This window comes from Fusarium poae, chromosome 1, assembly GCF_019609905.1.
Source record: "Fusarium poae strain DAOMC 252244 chromosome 1, whole genome shotgun sequence".
Lineage (NCBI taxonomy): Eukaryota > Fungi > Ascomycota > Sordariomycetes > Hypocreales > Nectriaceae > Fusarium > Fusarium poae.
The window spans coordinates 11,529,700-11,544,083 of NC_058399.1; the positions used below are offsets into that span (position 1 = coordinate 11,529,700).

At 45.4% G+C, this 14,384-nt stretch overlaps 7 protein-coding genes across 7 annotated transcripts; 2 read left to right on the plus strand and 5 right to left on the minus strand.

The window, feature by feature from the left end:
• Positions 1 to 951: 951 nt before the first annotated feature.
• Positions 952 to 1,638, minus strand: FPOAC1_003749 (uncharacterized protein; the record flags this gene model as incomplete). Its single annotated transcript, XM_044848304.1, has 2 exons — positions 952 to 976; positions 1,037 to 1,638. 2 exons carry the CDS (start codon positions 1,636 to 1,638, stop codon positions 952 to 954), a joined length of 627 nt encoding a protein of 208 aa, XP_044714220.1.
• A 1,700-nt stretch (positions 1,639 to 3,338) lies between these two features.
• Positions 3,339 to 4,757, plus strand: FPOAC1_003750 (uncharacterized protein; the record flags this gene model as incomplete). Its single annotated transcript, XM_044848305.1, has 2 exons — positions 3,339 to 3,389; positions 3,450 to 4,757. 2 exons carry the CDS (start codon positions 3,339 to 3,341, stop codon positions 4,755 to 4,757), a joined length of 1,359 nt encoding a protein of 452 aa, XP_044714221.1.
• A 160-nt stretch (positions 4,758 to 4,917) lies between these two features.
• Positions 4,918 to 6,000, minus strand: FPOAC1_003751 (uncharacterized protein; the record flags this gene model as incomplete). Its single annotated transcript, XM_044848306.1, has 1 exon — positions 4,918 to 6,000. One exon carries the CDS (start codon positions 5,998 to 6,000, stop codon positions 4,918 to 4,920), a length of 1,083 nt encoding a protein of 360 aa, XP_044714222.1.
• A 1,719-nt stretch (positions 6,001 to 7,719) lies between these two features.
• Positions 7,720 to 8,543, minus strand: FPOAC1_003752 (uncharacterized protein; the record flags this gene model as incomplete). The annotated part of the gene is made up of 3 exons (XM_044848307.1): positions 7,720 to 7,789; positions 7,858 to 7,937; positions 8,004 to 8,543. 3 exons carry the CDS (start codon positions 8,541 to 8,543, stop codon positions 7,720 to 7,722), a joined length of 690 nt encoding a protein of 229 aa, XP_044714223.1.
• A 698-nt stretch (positions 8,544 to 9,241) lies between these two features.
• Positions 9,242 to 10,998, minus strand: FPOAC1_003753 (uncharacterized protein; the record flags this gene model as incomplete). Its single annotated transcript, XM_044848308.1, has 2 exons — positions 9,242 to 9,649; positions 9,703 to 10,998. 2 exons carry the CDS (start codon positions 10,996 to 10,998, stop codon positions 9,242 to 9,244), a joined length of 1,704 nt encoding a protein of 567 aa, XP_044714224.1.
• Positions 10,999 to 11,889: 891 nt separating this feature from the next.
• On the minus strand, positions 11,890 to 12,830 carry FPOAC1_003754 (uncharacterized protein; the record flags this gene model as incomplete). The annotated part of the gene is made up of 2 exons (XM_044848309.1): positions 11,890 to 11,895; positions 11,934 to 12,830. 2 exons carry the CDS (start codon positions 12,828 to 12,830, stop codon positions 11,890 to 11,892), a joined length of 903 nt encoding a protein of 300 aa, XP_044714225.1.
• A 337-nt stretch (positions 12,831 to 13,167) lies between these two features.
• On the plus strand, positions 13,168 to 13,787 carry FPOAC1_003755 (uncharacterized protein; the record flags this gene model as incomplete). Its single annotated transcript, XM_044848310.1, has 2 exons — positions 13,168 to 13,323; positions 13,380 to 13,787. The coding sequence occupies 2 exons, from the start codon at positions 13,168 to 13,170 to the stop codon at positions 13,785 to 13,787; spliced, it is 564 nt and encodes a 187-aa protein (XP_044714226.1).
• Between the last annotated feature and the right edge of the window lie 597 nt (positions 13,788 to 14,384).

The following is a 14,384-nucleotide window of genomic DNA, read 5'->3' on the forward strand; positions in this document are numbered from 1 at the left end:
CAGAAGTTCAAAGTGTGATCGGCTTCTATCTATAATTTGAAAGAAATTTGAGGAATAATCATCGGTTTAGGCTAGCAAGAGATGATAGTCTGAGACAATAACAAAAGGGGACATATTGCTAGTGTTGAACGTGTAGGATATCATGGGTACAATCACGTGATCATATCACACACATACTGTGCATCTCTTCTTCTGTCTGCAACAGTCGTTCAACTTAGATCTTCAATCAATTGATTCACTCATCACTCTTTTATCTCAACACCTAGGTGAATGATGACAGCTGCGACTCGTATTGTTTACTGGTCAGTCGGTCATCCGTTAATACAGACTAGGTTGTGAATGAGAGGATATGGCCTCGCAGTATCTTAGTCTGGGGTTATCGGCTTGCATCTTGTGATTCGTGACTGTTAGGGTGTCTTTATCTACGCTTAGATACAGGTAACAATGTTTTTTTTTGGTCTTAGTCAGTTGCGTACTTGAACAAAACTACGTCTAGTTCAGACCCGACTACTTGAATGTTTTCCCTGTTGACTTTTGTGTCGTTTCCCATCGATGTAGGGTAAGTGGCTCTCAGACTGCTGTTACTTGACATGGTTTATTTTTGGTGGATCAATTGATTGATTGATTGGGAGTGCGACATTGTAGTTCAGCAAGTTCAGTTCAATGGTTTTCATAAACTTAAAAGCAGGTAGGAAGACCTCAGCTGGCCAACGGCATCATGTCGAGGGATGGTGATTCAGACATGGAACTAGTAATTACCACAACGGAACAAGAGGGAAATATAGACACATATCCAGCAGAGACAAAGATTATAATTATTTAACCTGTCGAGAGCTAAGATATACCGGTCATCCACACGATCCTTTCGTCCTGTTGTAAATCGACACAAGTCTTGATTAAGGTCTGACAACCTCACTACACCACCGTCAATTGGCCATGACTCTGCCTCGCTTAAGACATGTGGATAATATGCATACTGTCAACAATTGTGCATTAGCTAAATTTCGCCCTGATTGTGAGACGGGTCACTCCTTACAAATTCTGAAGGTGATCCCCTTGATCAAGCATCTTTGCCACCTCTATGGCTTGTCTCATATTGTACTTGTAGCCAAATACCATAAGGCGATCTTTGATATAATGCCTAGCTAAGGGCGGGCATATGTCAAAACTCAAGATGGTTGTCAAAGGCCAAATGAGATATCGCACCTCTGTGCTGTGTTGCGATTCGAGTAGGTTTAGATAGTAGGGGACGCTGGCCAGTATATCTCCGACAAGCTCTGCGCTCTCGACAAGTGCTTTCTCCATCGTGTAATCTCTTTCCTTGAGGAAGATACAGTCAATATCAACATGTTGACAGGAACTCTCGACATCTGAGCGGCGTTGGAAAGCGGAAACCATCCACTGCAGCAGTGTTAGATTGATCAGTCTAGCAGCGTTATATAGGCGGGCTGTCTGTTGATCTTGGTATCGATGCATCACACCTTCAAAGGTATGAATGTTGTGAGTCTCTTGGTTGTTATCCATGGTGTGGACGACTTCGAACGGTGCCATTTCACAAAGGCTCTTACGTAACATACTAGCCTGGTCATGTAATGTAAAGGTCTCCTTGAGAACTTCGTTGGCTGTCATATTCTGCATTTTCGGAGATAAAACAGCTATGCGCCAGAGAAGAGACATGATACCTTTGCTCACAGCGTCAGGCCATGGGGAAGATGTGGCATACTCAAAAATTTGATTAAGTTCAGGGGATAATGAGTTGTGATGAACGATTGAATCGATCAGGACATTCACCCCAGCATGATGGAATAACAAACGCCCGAAATGACTTTCGAATTGTTTCTTGCCTCTCAACACAAGAAGCTGAGACGATCCCCGAATGTGAGCAGTCCAATTTTCAGGATCACTGCCATTATGAAAACAGAGTGCCTCAAATGCTGAGAGCAAAAGTACGCAAAGTAGAGTACTATCGAGAACAACCGTTTCGGGCTGGCTGAGTAGTCGATTTGTTTGGACCAGTGAGCTGGCATAATATTGCCGAGCTATACGCGACAAGTTATCATCTCTGTGTTGCAATGCCATTGACCCCAATGCTGATGCACACAGGGCTTGTGTGATCTTTTCATCCTTAACCAGCGAAGACGAAAACTCGGGCAAGTATGCGAAGGTGCCTGAGTGTGAAAAAATGGAAAAGAAATATCCTATAGCGGTGGCCTCGATTGGCAATGGAATGTTTTCCGGGACGGGCTGAACCATATTGCGTAATGGTTCCTGTAGTTGCCTTTCGGGTTGATTTGTGGGGATTTTATTGCGTCGGTCTGCCTTTTCCTTCACCTTGAGTGTCTCATCCATAATCTTGAGGACTCGTAAGCTGCGATATTGACAGCTAGCAATGTCCATACGTGTACAGGGAGAGCATCGAGGTTTCTTCTGGTCACACTAGTATACAAATGGTTAGAGATAACTTCTTGAACTAAATCTAGTCTACAGGCATAGACTGCGCCACTGTCTATTGCCTGTTGAGATATCTGGGCATTTGTGGTAGGTACCTTTCTCCTCTTGAGACGACATGGCTCACAGGCTTGTGAGGGCTTCCCTGCGAAACCCATTCTGGCTCGAGCAATCCGATTCGTTGGGATTGACTCGATCGATGGCTTGGACGAAATGTGGTCTTGTCTCGGAATGGTATCTTGAGAGAAGTCGTGCTATGGAAAACAGATCTTCTCCTGCTCGTGGCTGTGTAATATTTACCGATGTATGAATTTGTTTGAAAGAGGCATGTTGTTTCGACGACATGTGGGGGATCTTATACCTGATCAAGTCACTAGACTCTATAGAGCGTAGCGTCGAAATGACTTGCCGTGTAAGGTTTAGCTCATGCGTCAGTCTCGTCGATCAATTACGGGGCGATATCAAGTTTGCTCCGTTTCTTACCACCCAGGATCTTGATCCTGCCTTTGCGAAATTGTTATCATGCAGTACCGATTTCCTTTTCTATATCCGCATTCGCTTTCGCATCCGACAAATGAATAAGTTTAGATTAATTGTGATTTTGCACTATATTCTCACTAATACACACTGTCAAGTGGAACTTTTATATTCCAGATCTCATGACAAGCATTATGGACCTATCATGACATACAGGGTAGCATTGCAGGATCGTTCCTTATGTCAATTATATTCCTTCGCTGAGCTTCGCCACACCGATGTTGAATATCCAATTTAAGACAATAACTGACCTTTTTTGTATAAATAGTACAAGAACATCCTGAGTTATCATTCTTTACCTGCTCATTAGCTTTCGTTTCTAATTCACAAAGCCTTTACTCAACATCGTCGTTATGAAGAGTACACTCAAAATCACCACCTTGCTTATTGCTACCTGTCCTCTGGTAAGTCAAAGATTTCCAAAATCTATTACCATTGGAAATGTGCTAACTAATATGATTTAGACTCAAGCACTTGCGTTCCGTACTACGGATTCCGTCAGACTCGACTCCAGGGCCGAATCACACAATGGCACAGTCAACGCGACGATGGCTCCCATTGTGGGCGACGAATCGTTCAACTTCAACATCTTGGTTTACATGTCAGCCGCTCCCTACCAAGGCGCTGATATTGGAGAAGTCCTTGTTGCCGCCAACAATATCAAGGATGGGGATGGTGAAAGTTTTTATGAACAATTCAACAACCTGGCTACCCGCGTTCACGAACAGGCCATCGCAATTGACGCGAAGAAGCATCCCGTCTCTGCTAGGAATACATTTTTTCGATCAGCCAATTATTATCGCGCTGCCGATGTGTATCTCCATGGTAACTGGACCGACCCGCGAATCATGGACTTGTGGAAAAAGCAAGCTACAGATTTCGACAAAGCTATTCAGCTACTGCCTCAACCCGGCGAACGCATTGAGATTCGGGCGGACAACTTTACCATCCCGGCTATCTTCTTTAAAACCAACATGCCAGGAAGACGCCCAACAGTTATCCTGGGTCAAGGTTACGATGGAGCCATGGAAGACTTATACCATGTTATGGGTGAGGCTCTTCTTCAGCGTGGCATGAACGCTATCGTGTACGAAGGCCCAGGACAGCCAACGGTCCGCCGATATCAAGATCTCGGGTTCATCCCCGAATGGGAAAGGGTTATAACCCCCGTCGTGGACTACATTCTCACTCGTGATGACGTGGAAGCCGACAAGATCGCATTGATGGGTTACTCCTTTGGAGGCTTTCTGGCCCCGAGAGCTGCTGCCTTTGAACACCGACTTGCAGCTGTTATGGCCATCGATGGCATATATGACTTTGGGGAAGCTATCCTGACACAGTTCGGCCCGGATGCTACCAAAGCTGTTCTCGGCGGAAAGAAGGAAATCGTTGATGGTCTTGGTAAGCAGATACAGGAGGATCCGAATACTCCCACAACCATGCGATGGGGTATCAACCAGGGTGAATGGACCTTCAAGACTCATTCAGCCTATGACTTTGTCAAAAAGGCCCAAGGATATACACTCGAGGGTCACATCGACAAGATCAAAGCTCCTGTATTTGTCGGTGAAGCCAGGAATGATGTATTTTTCAAAGGACAGGCTGCGAAACTGGCCAAGGAACTCGGAAAGCTTGGCACGCACCATGTATTTGAGGATGTTTTGGGTGCTGGTGAACATTGTCAGATTGGAGCTTCAGTGTTGATGAACCAGGTCTCTTTGGATTGGCTGGAGGATGTTTTTTCCAACTCAAAGAACTCCAGCTGCGAATAATTTGATACTGGTCATGAATCCCGTGGCCTAGCAGGTATTAATAGCTAAGTAGAAGTTAGTGTTAATTATGGACTGGGAATAGTAACATGATATATATAACCCACTGGCACTTTGAAACCTAAACGACAATACGGTTTAGTACGTAAAAGATATGATAACACTATGTCCTCACATTTAGTAAGGAATCTTGTAATCTATCCATCAACCTGTGCAGAATCCATTCGCTCTCTTGCTGTGTACTTAACAAAGGGCTACGATTTCCTATCCACGACCACTTTTGACCTCCGTCTGAGCCATCTCCGTGACTAGTTTCTTGAGCAATCTCTAGCTCTACTCGGCAATGCGTCTGTGGGTTATGCTCATCCTCCCCGATTAGCTTCAGATACCAGACCCATTGATCATAGCTATAATGGTGCGGCTCGGACTCTTTGAGGTGACTGGTAACGGTCCGGATCTCGGATAGAAGGAGAAGTTGAAGACTTGCCGATGTCGAGCTACTGTTGAAATTATGAAGTTCAGGAGTGGAAATCGATCGAACATCGGTGTTCTGCAGGCATCTCATAGCAGAAGCTAGTGTTCCGGATCCAAACGACCTGGTATCTCGATAAAACCGAGCGCCATGAGACTCCGCCGTGGCCCCAGCTGAACGTCTCTCTATGTTTGTTGGTTCTGTGATAGACATCGAAGAGTCAAGATCTTGACCAGGGAAAACTTTGTTGAGTGATATCTTGTTCAAGAGACTCTTGGCATTTCGGATAAGACCTCTACCATTTGGCAGGATCGTGACATCTCCAACAAAGATAATAACATCTCGGATAATTCGAACTACAGTACCGCTCGCGTTTGATATCAGCACTGTCATGGTGGGCAGGGCAAGAAGAGACCAAAAGACATAAAAGGATCTACCAGCATTAGACACTGGGCTTAGATCGCCGTATCCGAGCGTCGTCCAGGCTTCGAAGCAAAAGTAGACCGCATCAAAGTATGACCAGCCTTGGTAAGCGTATTCTGCTTTATGGAAGACAAGTGCGCCCAGTAACCACAGAACAAGCCATGAGAATGTGGAAATAGACATGGCCACCCATTTTCTCCGTGTGGCCGATTTCGCTTGAATTTCGCGCATCAGATAGAATTCAGCCTTGCGACGCTCGAACTCGCTTTTCTGGGGGCCAAATGTCCTTGCGTGGGAGACTTGTGGCTTCTCTTCGATCGGCTCAAGGGTATCATTATCACCCCTGAGCATTGTTTTCTGGATGATTTTGTCTCTTTTCTTGTGACCGATCCTGACTGTAACGCATCGACTTCCGTTTTCAACAATGAGGTTCCTTACGGAACTGATGACTAGTCCTAGAGATATAATACCGGCGAGTGCAAATGGTATCAAGAGTGCTCTGCCAAGGTCAGTCGCCGGGTAGAAATCCCCAAAACCGACAGTAAAAAGCGTGACAACAGCCCAGTACACAGCGTCCAAGTATTGCCAATTTTCAATCTCGGAGAACATATACGCACCAAGGAGAAAATAAACGAGAAGCAAGATACTCTGAAGCATCAATGTGCGTTGACTTGTGGTAAGTAACAAGTCTTTGGGGTAGTGACCAGCACATGCGCCCCAAAAGGTAACGGAAAGTAGTGAAGCATCAATGAAAAAGAGGATGGCTGCCCACATTCCGTAATAAAATGATTGGGACCATATGATTTCTTCTGCAGAGTATCCCTTGTCTTTAAAGGGCCTGGCGGCAGTGACAGAGAGGATAGTGCGGCAAAGAAAACAGGCATACCTACTTTCTCGTATTAGCGATGACGTAAAGAAGAAGCTGGTTTTCGTACCATCCTATTATTGTTATAGGCAGGGCCAGAGTGAACCGGACCCTTCTCCCCATATTAAGAAGAAGAAAGAGATTTGAGGTAATGCCAACGAAAAGCTGAACGGCCTCGATGATTAATAGCCTGTTTACAGATCGTTAGGGGATATGGAACTTGATCAAAGGTGTAACCCAACATACCATGTCGGATCAGGAACAGAGATGGCATCCTGAATATGTTCGCCCGGGATCAATTTCTGTCTCCACGGCTCTACCAAGGAGCAGATACTAAATGCCGAAGCAACAGGGCCCAGAGTGCCCGCTATCATAGGAAAAGCCGTCGAGAGAAACCACCATCGACTAAGGTCGAGTGAGACAACGTCTGTCAGCAGCAGCTTGGTTGCAGGAATTGATTTTGTCTTGTATGATATAACACTTACCTTTGTTCAAGAGAAAGATGACTGTCATGTGTCTCATCATCAAGGCAGGTATGATTTACATCTAACCTTGTGTGCGCTTCTGTATCGCTGGTGGCCATGGTGCCCCACTACATTGTTGGCCTTTGTAAAGGTCAGTAAATAAGACGCTTTTGATCAAATAGATTACGGTATTAATAATCAAGTATTTTTCTTCAGTTGGACAGTAGCGAAGAGCGTGGAGGAGAATATTCGAAAAAAGTTAACTTTCAAGTTCCTGAGCATCAACAATCTACAGAAATAATGGCCTTGCTCACACTACGTTGGTTAGCCTGGGAGGAGCTGTCAGGGTTACTTCTGAGGCCTCGTCCACTAACCTACACCCGTTTTTTTGCGGGGTCAAATAAAAAATATTACGTTTATATCATACTAACGACTTTGGTGTACACACCTTGGCTTCCTCTGATGACCTCCCCATCACATGATAACTCCGTATGTTCACGGATGACCTATCATTGATACATAGTCAGTCATCTTCAGCTTGATTGGTCCCGATATTGTGCCATGAATGTATTTGAGACTTCATTAAGTGGGTCAGATTCTTGAATCAATTTGTTCGAACCTTCATCCATCACACCATATTCCAGCCATTACGATATCCTTCAATGAGGCAGCTCAAGCTGACCCTCCACAAACTCCTCCACCCTTCCCCATCAAATTGACATTGAGTTGACAGGTATCAGTCTAGACAGTCTCTGCGGTACTATTTCTCTCTTCAACATTTTGATTGTATCCGTTTGCTCGAGGATCAGGCCTTGGGTGCAAGATGTATTAGTCTACCATCTAATATACCAGAGTCTCTTTTGCGTTGGGATCACCTACTTTGTGAGTTTTTCCGCATGATGCTTGATATCGCGTTTGGTCTCGTCGAGTTTGATATACGTACGGAAAACATATACTCCCTGTAGTATGCTATATCAGCCTCACAAATTCTCACACCAGGCAGTCAAGTAATGAAATCAACTCACAAGAATTCCGCTCAACAAATGGAGGAACCAGGCGATGAAGGAAAAGGCCAGCACCGTCCGCCACTGGGAGCAACCAGCTCCATCAATGGAAACTGTCCCGATAGGCCCGACTCGGTAGAAACGGCCCCAGTAGTAGCCCCAGTAGTTGTAATACCAGCGCGCAGAGCAAGTTGAACCACCCGTTTTCTGTACATGTCGAACGATGTAGATGATTAGCAGGAAATCTTCTTCGAAAAGTACCAGAGAACACAGTACCGTTTGAAGCAAGCAGTATGCAATGAGCCACATCACAAACAGCAAAAAGTCAAAGGGAAAGCCCAAAAACATGTTTCTGAATGGAGGACAGAAGAAAATAGAGTAGATGATACCGAGACACGCGACAACAATGGCATAGATGATGCGGCCATCGACACTCGCTTGCGCAATGCCGATGTAGTAACAGAAACGCGAAAGAAGCCCCAGAACAATTACAGCCGAGGCAAATTCCGAAAGACGGAGAAGAACAGAAATGATTTTATGCGCAGAACCTGATTCCTTCATTTTGTAAGGGTTTTAGCCGTAGTAAAGCTGGAATTTGTTGCTGGCAGTGAGTGAGATACGCTCAGTGTTGTTGTATGCTGGTTGTTTACAGCTTAATGGTTTTATCTCGGCATCAGGTAAACCTTGATATATGTAGTTCTCAAGACAGTGCTACACATTTGCATTTCCGTTTATCGTGACGTAACGTTGACGCTCATCATTGTTTTTATTATGATCAGTTCGCTTGCTCTCGCATGATGCAGAGGTCTAGATGCTCTTTAAACAAGAGGTATCGAATCATATCTAAAGACAAAAGTCAAAATGTTCCAGTCAAGCACTCATATTATTTTACAGCTGAAACATGGGTTTGCTATTGAAGTAATAATGATTGAATGGCGGCTGACAGCTGTCTGGAGGGTCTTGGTCAATAGAGCATGTGCAACAAGATTTAACCAACGATCCGGTTACTTGGTCAAGACAAAGCTTATTTCATGGTGTTGGACCTAAAGCTCTAGTATGTCCAAGATAATGCATCGTTTTGTCTTTGTAACCTCGATCTGTTGAGTAATCCTTGTAAGCAGGGCGGCATAATCTCAGACCGTTTGCACATGTGAAGATACAAAGTATCCAATCGAAATGCATTGCTTATTATTAACCTTTCAAAACATATGCCAGGTTAGTGAACACTAGCTCCATCACGCCAAAGACTAGCCTGTAATTCAATTTAGTCTGCCATTGACATTGGCGCTGCCAACGATGTCGTCGTATTGAGGTGGGGGTGACATGAACCCTCTTTCGAGTAGTTCAGGAACAACATAGGGTGTAGTGGTGTGGTTGCCAGAGACATGGGTGAGCCGATCAGGGTCGTTGACATCTGCCATTTCGGTGGAGGGGCGTGTATTTTGCAGAGTAGCTGGGGTCGTAATAACCAAAGCATCGGGACAACCACAAGTTGTCTGACAGGCCACAGGCTGACATCCCTTTTTGGAGTAGGAGGGGAGGGTCATGTTGGCCTGCGTAGCTCGACAGTTGAGCAAAGTGAACGGGTAGTAGACCGACGTCTCGAAATATCTGCGCCTTTTTCTCGTTGTATCAACAGGGTCGAGCCGGCTGATACGCACAATTATCTATTTTATCAGAATTATTTCGTGGTCAAGTATGGGAGTGGTGCATGATTTACCTCGATTGTGTGGCTGATATTGACGTTTGTCCACATACACTTTGGATGCAGCCTCAAGTCCTCCCTCTTAGCCATCATACGACAAGTGGGAAGCTGAACCGTTGCTTGTATCTCAGTTGTGTCCCAGAAGGTCTCCGATCGTGGGTCTGGATTTCCCAAAAGGCTATTTCGCGTCTCTGACAAGGGTTGAGCTGCCGTGTGTCGTCCGGATGCCTCCGCACTTTGTTGTTCACCCGTTTCACTGGCCTCGCGTCCCGGATCCAGGGTCAAGTGATCATCTCGAACAGTCCGAATGTCTGAAGAAGTCCAAGTAGGAAATGGTGCTTTTCCAGCCCTCTTGTCGAAAAGAAGGACCGTGCGAGCTGGCGACTTCCTGGTTACCTTCTTATCGCTTGACGAGTATTCTATCGCCTCGGTCACTGTCACCCTGAGCCCGTGTACCTGGATCTTATCCAGAGGCCTCAACTTGAGGATGATTGGGATGTTACTGCCGCTGGCGAAGCTCTTCCCAAAGATGGTGATGTCGTAGCGCAGTTGGTCTTCCCATTGCCGACTGAATACAACTGATTCCATCATCTCTACGGATAATGGGTCGGGGACTCTCACAAATGAAAGCTCTTTTTTGCTTTGGATGTTCCTCCTGAACCTGCCAGAGCGATCAACAGTTGTGTGGAGTTCCCACTTCACAGAGCCATAAGGTGTTTTGGTGGTTTCTAGTTGTCGGTGGTCAATTGGAAGCTCGAAAGTGTAATTGTATATGCCTGGATAAAAAACCTTGCACGTTTCCTCTGGACTTGGAGTCGCCATTATCCTGCCTCTGTTGACGTTGCGCGGATGGGACCTTCCATTTGATAAGTACGTCACTCCTTTTGTAACCACGTTATTGCGGTAATGCGACTTTGATGAGCTTGGGGTTTCTGGCCTATTGTCAAGATCAGAGTTGTTGGGCGACCGTTTCCTCCACTGGTATGTACACTGGCTCCCATAGTCGTACTTTTTGAAGTTGCTCATGGCGCTGAAAAGTGTTGAAAGTTGTATTTGCAAAGTCTCTTCTTCACAAAAATCAGATTCCATTGCCTGGGGCCATTCTGTGCGGGCGTGACCCAACAATCTAAGCTGCACTGCCTTTATCCTGGTATTCTTGTTGACGCACAGTTGCAGTGTTCCTCGTAGTAATGAAGTGCCACTATGGCCCTCGCAACACCTTTCACAATGCTGATCAAAGCCCCATAGGAATAAATTCGGCTCAGCGAGGAGGATGGAGCAGGTGACGCTGGGCCCAAGAGTAATGGGCATGGCGGGGACACAAGTAAAGATTAGCTTTACGCTGTTGGATATAAAGCTATTTTTGACATGAAAGAAACGGTGATATAGATAGCCACGGTGGAAGGCTGCTTTTTTTGTCATGTTATCTTGTCAATCCCAATCTTTTGTTACTCTACATTTCTTCCTCTTTATTATTACTTACCTCACGCTCTAAAGCATGCATGGTTCGACTCCCAACCACGTAATCTTGGCCAGGTACCCTCCATAGGCGGCGTCGTCCTAACTAGTGACTAGAAGTTGCAGCATTGAGTTCAGATCAAATCGAGACCTAACAAGGCTGGGGTCTGGACCATGTGCCTCTTTGACCTTCTGCCCTCCAAGGGGTTAGTGGCGCTAAAACGATATTAAACTCTACAGCATCCCCGTTTGTGCAAGTCGTGCTTTGACAGCCATGGCTTAGGATGACGCCGCCCAAAGCTCTACCCTCCATAAGCTCGGCGCTTCTAAGCTGACTTCGTCAAGTACTTCACGGACTTGGCACACTCCTCTGTCATCACAGAAACGATGCTTCTCGGCCTCCCTCGCGTAGTACAATAGCGCATCGACAAACCCAATTATGCAATTGTAATGCTTCGTTGAGCTGCGATGTCCCTGTAGCTGCTTTATTAAGCAAAGACCATGATACTTATATAGACCAGTTCAGTAAAAAACATCAATATTGTCTAAAATACTTAATGAATATAAAACTGTTCAGTAAGATTTAACCACCTCCCCGCAGAAGTCAAAAGGACTTCCTCCACTTCCATTGCAGTAAGCACATCTAACCTCTCTGCCCACCCCTTCTCCATACTACCCACAATACTCCTCAATAAAGAGTTCAACTGCCTCAACAACTGCCTCTCATTTTCGACAATCCTCATTCTAAAACTCCCATAATCATCATCCACCCCGATCATTTTACATACAAAATCCATAGTCTCAGACACAAGGTTTAGTTGTGTGAGATGTGAATCTACCCCTCTACCCTCCTGGAGTGAGAATCTTGAAACATACCGTCGTAGGTGGTGCTGATAATGGACTGCCTTGGTGCAGGAGTCGGAGCTCAATTTGTTCAAGATTTTGCGTCCTTCTCTGCTGAATTCTATAAGTGAAGAATCTTGAGCAGTTGGAAGAATTTCCAGGAGGGTTTTGAAGTCCTGTTCGAGACGAGATTTGCATGATGAGATCCCGAATTGCCACCATGGTTCTATTAAATCCGTGTCAAAGCAGACACGACTGACGGGGTTCTCCTTAGTCTCGGAGACAAGAGACTGGAGATCCAGACGGGCTTGGGCGAGGACAGGTGGAAATTTCTGATCCAGGTGTAGATTGATATGCTTTAGCCTCCTGACTTGACTAAGGGTGGGAAACAGGTCATAATCCGTATATTCGGCGACTTGGCTCATGCTGCCAATATGCCCCAAAGCATCGTCAAGTGCAGGACCCCAATCATCGACATAGGGGAATGTGTAACGCATACCCCGAACAGCCATTATTTGAGTAGAAGGCTGTGTAGGACGACCCAAGAAGCGAGAGGATTCAATAGCACGTCGGCAGAAGGAATACTTCGCGTCTTGAACGCCATTGACGGTAGCGTCTGGACAAGCCGCATATAGGAAGATCATGATCATGATCATGACAACCGATGTAAGAATTGCGATTATACCACAATACTTTTGAAGGAAGAAGCGGTGGATTCGTGTAAGGACGTGTTGCATGACCCGTTGGTCGTCTTCGGTAACACTTGGATCAACTGAGCCGTAAGCGCCAGACGTATCGCTATCAGCATGGAGTCGTTTTGATTTCTCTGGATCAGGAGGCATGGTGAAGATTTGTGGGAAAATGAAAGAGATGTTTGTAAGATTGCCAAAAAGAAATGGAAAGTAGAGGTATAAATACAGAACAACTTTGGTATTGAATGAGATTTTATTAGGGTTAGAGGTTGGGTGAATATTAGGCAGTAAACAAAGAATGCCACGCCAGGCGGTCGCGACTGTGGCTTGTAGCTTGTCACTGGACAAAGCCAGATGATAAGCCTTGTGTAACATATCCGCAAAGACCAGTATCTCACCGCTCCTTCGTTCATTTGAAAACTTGCCTTCTACATCACCATTATCATCTCGACATTAACCAAAGTGGCCAACGAAGAGCGTCTCTACCATGGATGTTAATTACCGTGGGTCGTCCTTAACCGTCAGGGGATTTATTTCCTGGATACCGATCTTACTCCTCTGCATAACTGGAAGCTGGTACATCCATGTCATCTTAAATGAGAAGCCATCTCCATGGATGGAAACAGGTTATCCTACTCAAACAGTGTGTATATCTTCTCTTGTTACAAATTAGCCTTCAACTAATGATTGAATTACCAGACCGAAATTTGGCGCATAAGAGTCTGCAAACTTCACCATCAAATCCTGATGCGAAACCCCAAGTCTCCCCCTCAGCCACTACACTCAGTCCTTAACCTCGATGTGACAAGACATCCGTTCACGTTATTTGAGCTTTCAGCCAAGTCAGGCCAGCCACTATACAGCGCCGTGCGCCACACCATTGCTGAAGCGTTCAGCAATTTGTCTTCCGATCCTGAGGACGAAGGGAATCAAGATTGGATCTATATCACGAGGTCTGTTGTTGGGGTTCTTTTGGATGATCAGGCGAGATATTGGTATGCTAAATCGTTTGTTCCTGTGCTTACGAAAGGGAGATTGGAGGGTCATAATTTGGAGGATGGTTTGATGCTGGAACGGGTCAAAGAGTTGGAGAGGCTTTGTGCTTGAGCGAATGTCAACATGTACAAAGACACAAGGATATCCAGAAGATGACAGAGCCTAATAGGACACAATGCCAAGTTAAGATGTCCTCTTCGCTAGGACCATTACCTGAGTAACTAGATATCTTCATTTCCCCCCTGAAACACTGTGGAGATTTCCTTTGTCTATGAATTTAAATACAACGAGAGACGGCCTGGATTTTCCTTGTTGAGCAGCACGATACCTCTTCCCAAGGCCCATGTAAATGATCTTACGCCTCAGGTGCAAACGCTGGGTCAACAAATCTCTTTGTCCACGAAGTATTTGACCATCACGATAAAAAATCTCGCGATTCATTAGAAAGTCGCCGGTATTCACCTATAGAGGTATTAAAAGCAAAAAGGATTATGATCCTAGTGGCAACTGAGACCTATATCTCAACAAAAGGAACAGCAACACTTTATAGCCATGCAAGATACATTGGCTGAACCAGGTGTCTTGTCTCCTCAGGAACATTTCGCTTACAGCCCTTTGACACTACATTGCCGAGTGATGTGTTACTGCGAAAAAGGTCAAGAGACGCGCGAAGGGAAATAGTAAAGCCACAGGGCAAACCCTTCGAAA